Source organism: Phyllostomus discolor, chromosome 14, assembly GCF_004126475.2.
Source record: "Phyllostomus discolor isolate MPI-MPIP mPhyDis1 chromosome 14, mPhyDis1.pri.v3, whole genome shotgun sequence".
NCBI classification, from domain to species: Eukaryota; Metazoa; Chordata; class Mammalia; order Chiroptera; family Phyllostomidae; genus Phyllostomus; species Phyllostomus discolor.
Genome location: NC_040916.2, coordinates 2,876,385 through 2,890,121, shown reverse-complemented (window position 1 = coordinate 2,890,121; position 13,737 = coordinate 2,876,385). Strand labels below are relative to the sequence as shown.

Genomic DNA, 13,737 nt, shown 5'->3' with positions numbered 1-13,737 from the left:
ACTGGACTACCTGGTCCCTCAGCCCTTCTTGCTGTCAGATTTATACCCAGGTGTTATCTTAGACTCAGATGCTATGGCTCTTATTGAGCAATATCAGAGTGATATCTAGGACCTTACATTGAAGTTGAAGTATGACATATAAACAAAATAAAATTCATGAAAGACTTATGCACACAAAACACCATATGTATGAATGAGGATAGCAGCAGTGACTTCTTTCTAGAAGAGTTCTGAAGATTTTTATAAAATCACTTAAGACTAGGATAAATATCAAGGATTTCACAGAGGAGAGCTTGGATATAAAAGGTATGTAAGACTGAGAATTCCAGTTCTTATCTTTTGCAATCTATGCAATGTGAACTGTGGCTTGGTGTAAAAGTTCCTGGAATCCAGAAGACCTGAGGGCTAAGGGTGACAGGGAGAAATAAAAGAAACCCTAGTTTCAGTTTTGTCTTAATTTTTTTCTTTGTTTTTTCAGTCAGTCCTGGATTGGAGTCTGACTCTGTCACGTACTAGCAGTGTGCCATAGGTAATTTGTTTCACCTTCTCTGAGCTTCAGTCTCTTCATAGATACTCTAAGGGTAATGATATCAACCCCATAGGGTTATTTTGAGGATTTAATGAGATCATGTACATGGTGAATGCTCACTAATGCTATGTTTTATTGTGTTATTCTTTTAGCTCATCACAAACATAAAGATAGACAAGGATTAAAGAGGTAACATTCTCATTCATTCATTTACAATATTGTTGAGAATCTACTTTGTGCCATGTCCTATGCAAGCATGGGAGATACTATGTAGCATCAAAACAGACAGTCCAGCTCACCAGAGCCAACAAGAAGATGTAGAAATCACACAGATGAGTGGACTGCTTTCATTGAAATGGAGAAAAGAACTGAAAAGACTGCCTTGCCTTCCTGGGAAGAGTGGCCAGAGAGAAACCCGAGACTGTTTGTCTTTGTACCACCTGGCTGGGTTTGGGGCATCTTGGAGAAGATGAGGAGTGGAGCAGTTTCAGGTCAAACATGGTAAGAACATGGAGGCTTTACCAAGCCAGCCACTGTCCACTCTTGGCTTTTTCATTGAGAGGCAACTGCCATTTCACATAGGGCTTAGAGTCCAGGGTAACCAGGCTTTTGCCCTGAGGTCCCTGGAGTGACCCTCACTTTAGGCTCTGACCCCACCCCTCTCCCTTGGGGAAAGGGAATTGGGGTGGGAAGCTTCTGGACATCTCACTTGTAAAATGACCAACCCCCTCTGATCTGACCCAACGGAAACCTGTCTTGCTCTGCTGAGGAAGCCTCTTTTTTTCTTGTGCTCCGTTACTATGGACACGCTCTCAGAAAGGCAGGTGTTAGGAGGCAGCTGCTGCTTGTGGTCGGTTCTCTCCAGATACAGGAGTGCCCTGCCTCCCCCTCACAGGCTGCCATTGGTTCACAGGAAGCCAAAACAGACTCCCTCTTTCTGCTCTCTGCCACCCAGCCAGAAAACAGAGAGTACAGGAAACACCTGGAGGAGCAGGCAGCTGGTGAGAGGAAGCTCTGCCCAAGAGAACAAAGGGTTTGGGAGTGCGGGTAGTTAGGCTGGTGAGGAGTAGGGAGGGGCTTGGGCACTTAATCACACTTTTCTTGGCACCTACCAGCTGCTGGGAACTAGCAGCTGAGTCCCTCAAATGTACTGTCTCTCACATCCCCACCCCAACCCACATAGTAAAGGGGTCATTCCTCTCTAGCCTCAGCTTTTCTAGAGCCAGGACAAGAACACTCATAAAAGAAAGGCTCCTAGACCGCTTTGCCTCTGCCCCCTTTTGTTCCTTCCATGGCCTCCTCACTCCCACCAGAGAATCTGATCCTCTTTAAATCATGAAAATTTAAACCCACAGTCTAGGCATGAAGACAGAATCCTTACCCTATGCATTAACCTCCATTTGTTTCCCAATGTATTTCTCTAGATCTGTGTACATGTCTGCCTACTCTGCTTTTTATTTTAGGTTGTTGTGGTTTGGGGTGAAAGAGACAACCAAGTAGACCAAATGAAGCACTGTCATCAGGATCCACCCAGGGACATGTTTGCTAGTGTGTATGTATGCAGGGAGGCTCAGCTCATAGGGTCCTCTTACCCCTTCTTAGAAAACTCCAAAGAGGGCACTTTCCCTTTTAGGTGTGGAATGGGAAGAGAGAAGGGGACAGTGAGGAGAGGGGACTTGCCCTATGGCCACCTGTGGGAACACCACAGTTTTACATTCCTTGTCTTTTCATTTAACAGCTAGTGGACTTAGACTGCCCTGGACCAAGTCGCAGACAGCACATGGGAGTATAAAAAGAAATAATTCCATGGTTCCTGCTACAGAGGTTCACATGGTAACAACTGGAAAGGGGGAGCCAGCTTGCAAAGCTATGAGACATCAACCAAAATTAATAAATGAAAATGTGCTGGCTGTATTTGTTGTAAAAGTGTGATTTTAAAAAGAGTGGTCAGTAACAAACCATGTGTACACATCATTAAGAGACACTGGAGTAAGAAATAAGTGATAAAAGTGTGGGCAGTTTTAAAGCACATATATAAAAGTTGAAAAGCCCTGAAGTAAAAACGTTTATGAAGAGAACAATGAAATTATTCAGGGAAGGCATCCCGAAGAGGCAGCAGGTAAAGGGAAAAGCATCAACTCTGGAGACAGTCACAACTAGGTTCCAAACCTGTGTCCGCCTTTCCCTCTAGTTACTGGTGCTTTGCTTTTCTATTCTGTGAGCTTAACAGAATAATGCTTCACAGTGTGCTCATGTACATGAGAGAGCCCGTGCGTAAGCCACCAGGCAGAGTGCCTGGTGATAGTGGGTATTCAGCATACACGAGGTGCTCATTATCTAGAAGAAAAGTATGTCAAACTAGTTTTACAAATAGTTTTGGGTCATGAAAATTGGCAAAGTAGAGAAATTTGCAAATGTGGGCAGAGCTGCAAGGAGAGGTGGGGAGGAGAGAATTGACAAGGTAAGGGGTCTAGGCGTGGTTAGTTTGGCTTGGAAAGATTGGGAGAGGCCTGTATTCCCATATTAGGGATTCCAAATGGCAAAGAAAGGCAGCAGAGAGGGAAAAACATAATGAAAATGGAGTTTTGGGTTGTCCCAGGCTCCCCAGGCTAGTGGAGCAGGTAGAAGGCTGTTGTGGTATTTTGAGAGTGACAGAGGCAGGCCGAGGACTATGTGCTGGCCAGAAATGGAAAAAAAAAGCAGAGATTTTCTTGTTCCAACTGAAATGGAAATGGAATGGTGAGAGATGGTTTAGCACAAGCAACTCATTTTATTTTATATTATTTTTATTTTGTTATACTCAACTGAGGAGATTTTTTTTTATCCTCACTCAAGAGAAGATGGGAGAGAAACATCAATGTCGGAGAGAAGCATCGATTGGTCACCTCCCACATGTGCCCTGACCAGGGATCAAAACTGCAACCCAGGTATGTTCTCTGACCAGGAATTGAACCCGTAAACTTTCTGTTACAGGACGACAGACACTCCAACAAACTGAGCCACACTGGCCAGGGCCACAAGTGACTCAATTTACAGATGACAAAACAGTAGAAGCTCACAAGCAGAAGGAGCTAGTCCAGGATGTCAAAGACATCTATTACTAATTATTGCTAGGCCTGAAGCTAGGCTCCCCACTCCTCAATTTCTAAGCCCAGAGCTACTTGCACCCCACCTCCCCCCACAGCGGCCTCTCAAGTAGTCAGTAGGAAGGATGATTCCTGTGGACAGAATCAGTGTTCAGTAGCTGTGGAGTCTTTCCTGCCACTTCTGTCAGAGTGCCTTCCTGATAGTCTAGCCTTTTTTTCTCCATGCAATTACCTTCTGGGTAAACCTACTTAGGAAGTTAATTGATAACTAAAGTTCTCCTACATTATGATTTAAAGTTTGTCCACTCCTCCCTAAGTTACATTTACATTTAATAGCAGGTGCTTAAAGGCAGAATAGCCTGCAAGACATTAAAGATCGTTTTCTTAACAAGGTACAGTCCACAGGTTGGCTATTGTGAGCTGGGATTCCTCATTGGCAGATCCTGAATTGACCTGATTGGTTTTTCTTCTACCTGATTTAAATCCCTTTCATCTATTAGGCTTTTATTCTTGGCATTTATTCAACCTGAATATTCACCATATTCATTAAGACCTATGAAGCACCAGACACTGCTTGGCAGGGTCTGGGGTCTGCATTTTAGCTAAAATTCAAAGTTACAAGGACAAGGACAGAGGAAAGAACTGAGTATCATGGGAATACACATGGGGGAAGGCAGAGATGCCAGTGGAAAGGTGTCTCTGGAAGAGATGGTCTGAATCTTGAGAGATGAGTTAACCAGACAAAAGTGAGTGGGTAGAAAGCAGGCAGGGCATTCCTTGAGCAAAGGCCCAGAGTCTGCACTCCCAGGCACAGGTTAATGAACACCAGCTGGATGAGAGGGGAGAGAGCTACTTCCAGTTGAATCTTTTTGGAGAAGCATAGGCCCCGTGTGTGCCTTTGGTTCTATCAGGAACATGCTGGATGCTTATTCCTGAGACCATGGCCATGGTTAGAGCCTCCTTCCTAATATGAGTGTGCGAGAGGGGGCAGCTCAAAACCCCCCACATCCCCACATTCAAGAGGTTCCAGCTGCATCATAGGTCACAGAATGGGGGCCTATGAAGATATGTACTTTAAAAAACATGTCTAACACTTAAAAATAGTTGCCATTATTGGAATTTAGGGAGATATCAAATAAAAGTATATTTCAGGTTTCTCTTGAAAAATCACAATATCTTGTATCACCAGTTTCCTAGGATGACAGTGGACTAGAGCTAAGGAGTGAAGCAGGGTTGGACAGGGGGTGTTCAGACAAGGCTTGAGCTTGTTCCCTAAGTTTAGCACAGCCTCTGTCCAGCCATCCTTACTCACTGATTTCCTTGCCCCACCTTCTATCACCTGGTGCTCACTGAACTTTAAGCAGCTCCTCCCTGCTCATGGTGGTAAATAAAGTCACCATTGCTTCAACCTGCCCAGCTACACCCCTCTTATCTGACGTGCTCTGGGTGGCCTGTCAGGTTTACTGGACAAGGGTTGAATAAAGGCCTGTTCTTGTGTATGGGACTGATGATGGGGAGTGGTACAGACAGGTGTCAGCTGGGAACAAAATGACTTGGAGTTGCTGGGGCCAGAGAACCAGGCTCCTATCAAAGCAGAGGATAGGACTGGCTGCACATCTGGGGTACACTTGTTTGTACAAGATGGCTATCCAGGGCCCTATTAGCCTCTTAGACTGAGCTCAAATGTTTTTCTTGCCAGTTCTGTAAAGAAATGTTATAGAGAGAACGCCAGAAATCATCAAGCTTACATCATTTTCAGCTTCATCATTTCTCTCTTCTGGGAAGGGAAAGAGGGTGGATATGATTCCACAGTTGGGCAGAATGGAGGTAAGCAAAGTTGTTGTTAGAAAATCCCTTTCCTGCCCACTTTGTGTGTGAATGAGCATGTATCTCAGTTTGGTATTAACCCACAAGCAGACCGTGGAACCAGCAGGTCAAATTGCTCTGTGGTCAACAAGATCAATTGTCTGGCAAGGACACCATACATTTCAGCAAGGATGGCAGAGTTCAGACATGAGTTCATTCATTCAGCTGGGTCTTATGGGCTACATATAACACTAGGATGGGTTTTGGGACTGTGAAGTTTTTAAACAAAGGATTGAAAGTCATCTATGGGAGGAGAAGACACAGACTTGCTTGGAAGGTGTTAACTATAGCCACTTTGGAAGGTGCTAGTAGGAGCTATTACTTTAATGATGGTTTCCTTCCAGTTATCAGAGTGCCAGAGTGTCCTTAGTCATGTCAGGACCAATTTGGAGCACCTAGGAGAGATGAGGTTAACTTCGACTTAAAACTGTAATTCTCATTTATTGTGTACTTAAATGTGAAAAGCACTAATTCTAAGTAGTTCATTGATCTCATTTAAAACTCATAACAAGATTATGAGATGGATTCTATTCTTAATCCACTTTTACAAATGGAGAAATGGAGGCCCGGTTGATGAAGGGACTTGGCCTGGGTTGCACAGACTGTAGGCAGGCGGTAGAGCTGGTGAGATTCCCTCAGACAGCCTCACACCAGAGCCTGAGGGCCTCATCTGTATGCAGCTGCCTCACTACCTTGGGCACTGAAAACTTATCAGGCAGGAGTGTGATACAAACCAGAGAAGAGTATTCTTGTACTTCCCAGCCCCAAAAAAACCCTTTCAATTCACCTAATTGAAAATGATGATAATCATTGTGCTAATTTACCCTACAGTGATTGCTAGGATAATGGAGATGATTTAGAATCAAAAGCTGAAGAAAGGAACAGAAGTCATTTAAACCAAACCCCTAATTTCTGAGACAGGAAAATTGTGGGGCTTATCCAAACACAGCTGGTTAGGAAGCAGGATCTAGACTACCACCCATATATTCTCCCTGCCAGTCCAGAATTCTCTAGTGTTCCATGCTTTGTTGAGTAGGGGTGCTGGCACTGGCCTGGAAGCCAGGAGGCCTATCTTCTCTTACCAAAGTTTCCTAAAGGATTAGATTTCAGACCCACAGAAGTGGGTTTCTTCCTCCTGGGCTTGTTGTTGAAGCATCGTGGACTCATCCACCCAAAGCTTCTTATCAGGACCCAGGATGGGCTCTTAATCTGCAGCTCCCAGGGCCTTGTCTACACTCTTTGGGAGGTGCATTATCATCCACAAACAGCTGACTGAGCGCAGGTCTCCCAGTGCTGACACTGTTTACCAACTGGGGAAGTTGGGAGCAGAATGACCAACTAAAGCTCAGTCCCTGACGCATGAAGCTACTACTTATAACTCTGGGGACTGCTCCTGTACCTCAGCTGGCTAGGTGGCACTCTCCACCTATGGTGAATCTGGTCAGATCTAATGCAAGTAACATATTCCTTGATCACAGACCCCTTCCATGTAAATTGAGGGACTATTTAGTCTGCCAAGAGCCAAGAGCAACTGCCAAGATGAACCTGCCACTCTGCAGTTTCCCTGGCTTGGAGACAGGGATGTGTGATGATGTCCCATTACCCTCTAGACAAGGTTCGGTGAATTTCAGGCTTTCTACTGAGTGAAATATTCTACCTAAGTGAGGCCTAGTAAGAAACAAGGTAGATGCTGACTTTGTACCAAAAAAGAAAATAGCACTCTTGGATGGGCAAAAATTCAACCTTAATCCTGGGTCCTTACACCCAAAAACATGGATCCTTATCGTGCCTAGGACATTTGTATTAGGAGCTACAAATGAAAATGGGAACATTTATTGAAATAACCCCTCAACACAAGTGGGTCTCCATAACCAGTTCTATTTATGATACATATAAGCTGGCTTTCCCCATATACATATCCCAACTCACCTACTCTCCAAGTGTATCACACAGAGTCTCCAAGGCCCCTGCCACCTAGGACACCTAGGTTAAACTACAAGCTTGTTGAGGAGAGTTGTGGAGGTGTGAAATAAAATGTGTGTGTTTTAGGGGCCGGGTCTCATTGTTCATGAGTCAACATGTTTAAAATGTAAAGACAGCACCTATGGCCAAGAACATTTAAAGAAAACTAGCTCAGGTCAAAAACGTACTTGTGATGTCACTGGAAACTAGTGAGGTCTGACTTTTCTTGTCTAATAAGATGAGACTGGTGGGCAGCAAAGGGTAGTTCCAGAGAGGATAGGAGAGCCTGTACCAGTAATTTCTAACAATTTCTGCCCAACCTTGGAAAGGGTTCGGTGTCCCCTGCTCACCACCTCAGTCTGTGAGAAGATAAGCTGTGTGTCATAATCACCTTTAATATTTCTAGTGCCCAGAACTTACTGACAATATATTCTTGCTAAACGAAAGGAGTGAATACAACTAAGGCCTCACAAGAACAGGATGCATAAGATGGGCCCTGGCTGAATTAAGTGCTTTGCTACCAGAATACTGTCAACTGTTAGAATGTGCATTAAAGGAAGTAAATAAGGAACTATTTCCTGAGGAAGAAGGGATGCTTAGAAATGCCCTTACCACACAACTTAGATTTTTCTTTTCTCTAGCCACATGATTTAGGTCTTCAGAGTGCAACTGAAGATACAAAGAGAGGATTTGGATCGGAAAGACACCCAAATTGGCAATGTGATAATTTTACCTTCTCTGCACCACACACTTCATCTGCTACAGTTTTATTAAAGTAACAAAAAAGTGTACATTTGTCAATAAAGCTGTACATTCTTCCATATAAAAACACTATTTGACAATTAGTAACCTTTGTCTTTTCTTTCAGAATAGCTTACAAAAGCACTATTATTTTTTACCTAATAGGAGAGACAGGCCTGTTCAACAGTTCAGCTCTGGGCATTTTTATTTTTTTAAAGTGAACATCAAAAAGAAGAGAAGAGAGAAAAGATTAAGCATGAGACCATGAGGTTGTTTCTAAGAAAGCAGGGACCTGTTTGCAGACAAAATGCAACAACATAATCTTCAGTGATTCACAGCTTTGTTTCAACCCACCAGCCAGAAAATAAGCTCCTGTGTCTGTGGGCCCGGACCTACCTTTAAAGCAATAAACATTGTAAGCAGAGTTTAGGAAAACAGCTTGGATCTGGAGAATTGAAAAGGAGGCAAAACAGGCAGGAATGGGTTGGGAGAGTGTTTGTTAAATAGCACCTCTGAGTCAGAATGAGTAGTTAAGAAACTCAGGAAAGGGGGATGAAATGGGGAGGGGACTTTAAGAGTGGTGGTGGGTGGGGGTGGGGGAGATTCCTCACTAAAGGTCAATGGCAGGAGGGTAGCCAGGTTGACCAGATGTTCTAGCTATGTCCTTTTTAACCTGGTTCAGGTTTAGAAAACTCAAGGCCTTCTGAGGACCCCTCACTAATGTCACTGAGAAACCAAAGGTAGTTTTCCATTTTTTCTCCAACCCAGAAGAGTAAATATTGCACAAATCTACAGACAAACTTGGATTGAACTGAGGAAGTCAGCAACCTCTCTCAGAGGTGCTCTGAGCACCAGGGAGAAAAAACAATGCCCGATGTTTGGTTTTAGTGTCAGCATTACAAGAATACCAAGTAATCCTATAGAATTTGGGGCTTTCTCTCCATCAGCCAAGGGATACCTGAGCAGCCAGCTACAGTTCTGAGGACAGAGAGAGAGATGGCTCCCTCAGCCCACCAGAGCACCAGGAGGTTGTGAGGGCTAGATTTCCACCTCCTTCTGGGACTGGGGAGCCATATTGCACAGTGACTGAGAACTCTCGTCCTAGAAAATAGGGTAGCTCCATGACCCAACCAGAGGGAAGAAGTGGGGAGAGTTAGAGAGGAGTTTTGTGCTTTTTTAAAAGAAGGCAGTAAAATAAAAGACCTGGTGTTCCCTACAGCTTTTGAGCCACCTCTTAAAGGGATAATGGCAGCAACATTAGGACTTTCATGTTGTTCCAAAAAGAAGAATTTTGGCCTAAAAAAAGAGAAAAAAGCCCAGTGGATACTCTTTGGATCCTAAAATTCCATTGCAAATCACCCCCAAATTATTCACTACAGTTACACACAAAGCAGCACATTGCAAAGCAACCCCTGCCTTACTCACTCCCCTGATCCCCACAAAACAATAAGCTTTAGATTCCTGGCTGAGAAGCAACATCTACAAGACCCTCGGGATAGAATTTAGTGATTTTATAAAAAGCTGCTTAGGATAGAAGGAATCATTCTCTGCCCAGGATCTCATCAGAAAAACAAAAGTGAAGATTAGGCAGCATGAGTTAAGTTCCTGAATGTCCATGAGGTCAGGGATGCAGGTTTGGGAGAGTGACAGACTTGAAGCAGCCTCCCCCCTAGCTCCCAGGGCAGATCTTGATCGATCTCATTTATAGCTGTTAACCTTGCTTGCTCCCTCTCACATCTTCTTGAGGTGCTGGCCAAGCTTCCCTAACCTCACCTTGGTCAGGCCCACCTCTAAACACTCCTCACTCCCATAGGCAGACATTGGCTCCCAGACTGAAGTGTACAACAGTTGTCTCCAAAGGCACCTGGGGTGGCTGCTTCCAAGCAGCACCCTTTAAGGATTTTTTTCTTCTTTAGAAAAATCTTTAGGTGTTTTTCCTCCCCTTTTCTTAAAAAAATAATATATATAAATAGCTCTTCATTTAAAATATAGTTCCCCAGGTTGAGGTATGATGTGGCCTGTTGTCACGGCAGGATGAGTACAGTAGAGTGCAGGCGAGGATGGCAGAGGAGCTAACTGGAGACCGCCATCACATAGTTCTTGGAGGGGCTGCTCCTGCCCAGCATCATTTGGTTCTTGCAGGTGAGGAGCCCATAGGAGGTGACCACCGGGGCCTCCTCATACAGGACGCAGATAGAGCCATCCTCCCCTATTCGGTAGGATACCTCGTAGGGGTCCACCCACAGAGTGAGCTCTCTGGGCAGCAGCTGATGAAGTTGGGGCTGGCTGAGTCCAATCTGGCTGGCCACCTTACTGATGATGGGGTCCATCTTGTGGTTGATGCGGATACAGCGGTAACCAGAGCCCTTGGATGGTTTCTCAGGAAACCAATGGTGTTTGTAGTGCTCTGTGGAGACAGGTCAAGGGGGAGATGCCTTGGTTAGAGCAGCTGGACCAGGGGTGCTACTACTGCAAAGGAGGAGGGGTGGCGGTGAAGGGATAAAGGACAGGAAGGGACTCAGTGACTTCAACTCAACAAGGTAGTTTGTCATAACTTCCAGTTTCACAGCCAGGAAGGCAATCGCCATTGTTGGATCCACAGCAAATGACTGCACCTCCCACCCTGTGCCCCTGAGTCTCCTTCTACCTCCTTTGAAGTAAGAGCCCCTTAGCAAGTGGCTGGCTAAGGGGTCAGAAAGGGTTGCTTCAATGAAACATATGTTGCTCCTCAGAAGACAGAACCTGTGTGGGCATTCAGAGATGGCTGTCGCTGCACAACACGGCCGACCAAGGGGCTAGAAACAGTTGCGAGACAGATCTCTCCCTAGCCAGCCGCTGCCTATTTCTTCTACACCTCCGTGTCTCACGCAGCCCCCACCCCACAACACACGCTCCTACAGAGCAAAGTTACTACCAACAAGGCTCCCGCGGCACCGTAATAGGTGGCAGATGGCTTAGGGGTCTAGGCTCGGAATACAAAAGGAGCCAGACTCCAATTTAGAGAGCAAATCAACAACCCATACAGGACAAGCGCCGCGCGCACAGCCCGAAAGAACCCGGCCTGGGACTCCAGTTGTTGAAAACGCTCGAGGGCACCTTCCTCTCCCAAAAGAGCTCCTCTCGCGGGCCGGGATTTGTCACCCGCAGTGTCCTCGAGGGTCTCAGAGTCCAGTGAGGAAGATGAGCTCGCACTCATCAGACCCGCAGGTACCCCCTCTTCCCAGGCATAAGCCGGGGGAATCGGAACCGCACTGCAGGACAAGAGTCTGCGCCCGCTGAGTCCCATAAGAATCACCACGGATCAAGTAAGACCTGAGCGCAGGGCTGGGAAGGGAGAGGTGGCCAGGGAGCTGGGGACCTGCGGGCCGCCCCGCCGGGGCCGGGCCGGAGGGAAACCGAGACTTGGAGCTGTTCGCCGAGGAGCCCAGCGGGAAGGAGGACAGGTAGGGAGGGGGGCTGAGCCCGGGTGGCGGGGTGTGAGCGGCCTGGATCCCTTGGCGTGGGCTCACCTGTTAGTGCCTCCTGGAGAGCCCTGCTGAACACCTTCAGTCTCTGCTCGCTCACGCAGCCTCGGGTCCTGAGGAGGCTGGAGAGGAAGCCGACTGCTGCGGCGATCTCCGGGAGCATGTTTGTCCTCTTCCCGGTCCAGGTGACCTGGCTCATATCGCGCGCGGTTCCGTGTGCGGCAGCCGAGAGGTTTGAGAGATCTCTGAGGGTCGTTCCCCTCCCCTCCGCAGGATACGTCCTCTCTGCCGCGGCTGGGGCTCTACCCTGGCTGCGGGCAAGACGCGCCTTTCATACCCTGCGGAGAGGCGGGGTAGCCGGTGGCCTCGCTCATTGGTCGCCGCCAGCGGATGGGGGCGAGGCCGAAGCCCGCGCCGCTTCTCCTCTTGCTCACTAGGAACCTGCCCCGCCGCCGCCTCCTCCGCGCTGAGGTCATTGCCCGCTGACGTCAGTGCCGGGAACCCGAGCCCCGCGCGCAGGCCGAAGGAGGCGGGAAAGGAAAGGGGAGCCCGGGAGGGGCGAGAGGAGAGCTACTGAGGAGGGCGGTGCTCGGTTTGCTCGTAGATGGGAATTCCCCGACCTTTCCTCTCCGCCTATCCCTCAAGAATTAGGTGGAAGCCACCTCGTCCGAGAGGCCTTCGCTAATACCACCTCTCCCACGCCGTCTCCTTTTCAGATTCCCACATTTTCTAACTACACACTGTCAGAACCATTCACTGGGACTCCCATCATTTTACCTCTTTGCCGTGTTTCTTAACTAGTGGGAACGGGTTCCTCTTGGTTCTTGGGAAATTGGACTGCCTTCTATTTACTTCCACAATAATTTCCCTTCCCTCAACAAGTTCTGCTCGTCTACAGCGATGCTTTTTCTCTAGCCTAGAAATATCCAAGTCTCACCTATTTGGTGCATGAGTGGATGGTGTGGGGGAAGTTTGCAAAGCTTTTCTGCCTCAAGTTATTTTTCTAGTTCTCGCTTTCCTTTAAATGCCTTTATTTATTTATTTATTTATTTATTTATTTTTTGGTAAGTGGTCTGTTTTCAACTGTATACATTTTTCCATCCACTCCCTCTTTCTCATCCTCCCCTCCTTCCCCACCCTTTCTCCTTTCTCATTGTGGACTGAAGCTTTCAGCCTCAGAATCTCCCTTTTCCACATGCAGGCATGTGCTCTGGGCTTGGCACTCCTAGAAGACTGGGGTAACTTCTAACCAACATCCCAGGGGCTGACATACATGTATGTTAAATAAGTCCAATCCAATCCAATCCAATAGCTTTCTTAAATTCTTTGTCATACACTCTTGGCCCTGCTGACCACCTTATTCTGGGTGGAAGTCTCCCCTCCTTTTCTTTGACAGGTACACAGTCTTCCCTGCCTCCTTGGCTGGATGTCTCCCCCCACCCCCACCCCAGCTGCACCATTCCCTTAATGTCCACCCATCTTCCCTTTCCTCTCCACTTTCTTTTCTCAGGGAGATCCTATTCATGTTGTCCATTTTGGTGCTTACTTTTTTACAATTGACTTTCACATCTGCACAGTCTATCCTTCTGCTTTTTCATCCTGCTCCTCCTACTACCCATGCTGTTCCTCCTGTTGGATGGCTAAGCACAAGCTCAGTGTCAGTCTAGGCCAGTTCTCCTCCCCCAAACCAGCTCCTTCCTGATCCTCATTCTGTCAGAGACACTATCATTTCATCACTCACTCCACCCACAAAACTCATAGCCTTTTTTGACCTTTTCTTATACTTTGCTCCTCAGTATAGTCCCAAGATCTGTTGCTGCTGCTACTTTCTTAAAGATTTTATTTTTATTTATTTATTTTTTACAGAGAGGGGAAGGGGGAAGAAAGAGGGAGAGAAACATCATGTGCAAGAGAAACATTGTTGCTCCTCGCACCATCACCCCCTGCCCCCAACTGGGGACCTGGCCTGCAACCAGGCATGTGCCCTGACTGGGAATGGAACCGGTGCCCTTTCAGTTCGCAAGCTGGCAGTCAATTCACTGAGCCACACCAGCTAGGCTATTGATTATGCTATTACAGTTGTCTTAAT

General features: G+C 46.7%; 1 protein-coding gene and 1 long non-coding RNA gene across 3 annotated transcripts; one reads left to right on the top strand and one right to left on the bottom strand.

The window, feature by feature from the left end:
- The first annotated feature begins 486 nt into the window (after positions 1 to 486).
- Positions 487 to 2,429, top strand: LOC118498250. 2 transcript variants are annotated; one of them, XR_004900776.1, is made up of 4 exons: positions 487 to 529; positions 682 to 718; positions 1,993 to 2,081; positions 2,268 to 2,429. It is a non-coding gene; the product is annotated as an uncharacterized LOC118498250 (long non-coding RNA). The 2 variants fall into 2 exon arrangements; XR_004900775.1 differs by lacking the exons at positions 487 to 529; positions 682 to 718 and adding an exon at positions 1,433 to 1,530.
- Positions 2,430 to 3,798: 1,369 nt separating this feature from the next.
- BTG2 (BTG anti-proliferation factor 2) lies at positions 3,799 to 11,949 on the bottom strand. Its single transcript, XM_028530868.2, has 2 exons — positions 11,694 to 11,949; positions 3,799 to 10,591 (listed from the first exon to the last, which is right to left on the bottom strand). Exons 1-2 carry the CDS (start codon positions 11,845 to 11,847, stop codon positions 10,257 to 10,259), a joined length of 489 nt encoding a protein of 162 aa, XP_028386669.1. The 5' UTR covers positions 11,848 to 11,949; the 3' UTR covers positions 3,799 to 10,256.
- Between the last annotated feature and the right edge of the window lie 1,788 nt (positions 11,950 to 13,737).

Bases quoted from the DNA above. Each gene is read 5' to 3' on its own strand.
- BTG2 (XM_028530868.2), bottom strand. From the start codon at position 11,847: ATGAGCCAGGTCACCTGGACCGGGAAGAGGACAAACATGCTCCCGGAG. The intron at 10,592-11,693 runs GTGAGCCCACGC...CTGTCTCCACAG, and splicing joins TCTCCAGGAGGCACTAACAG to AGCACTACAAACACCATTGG.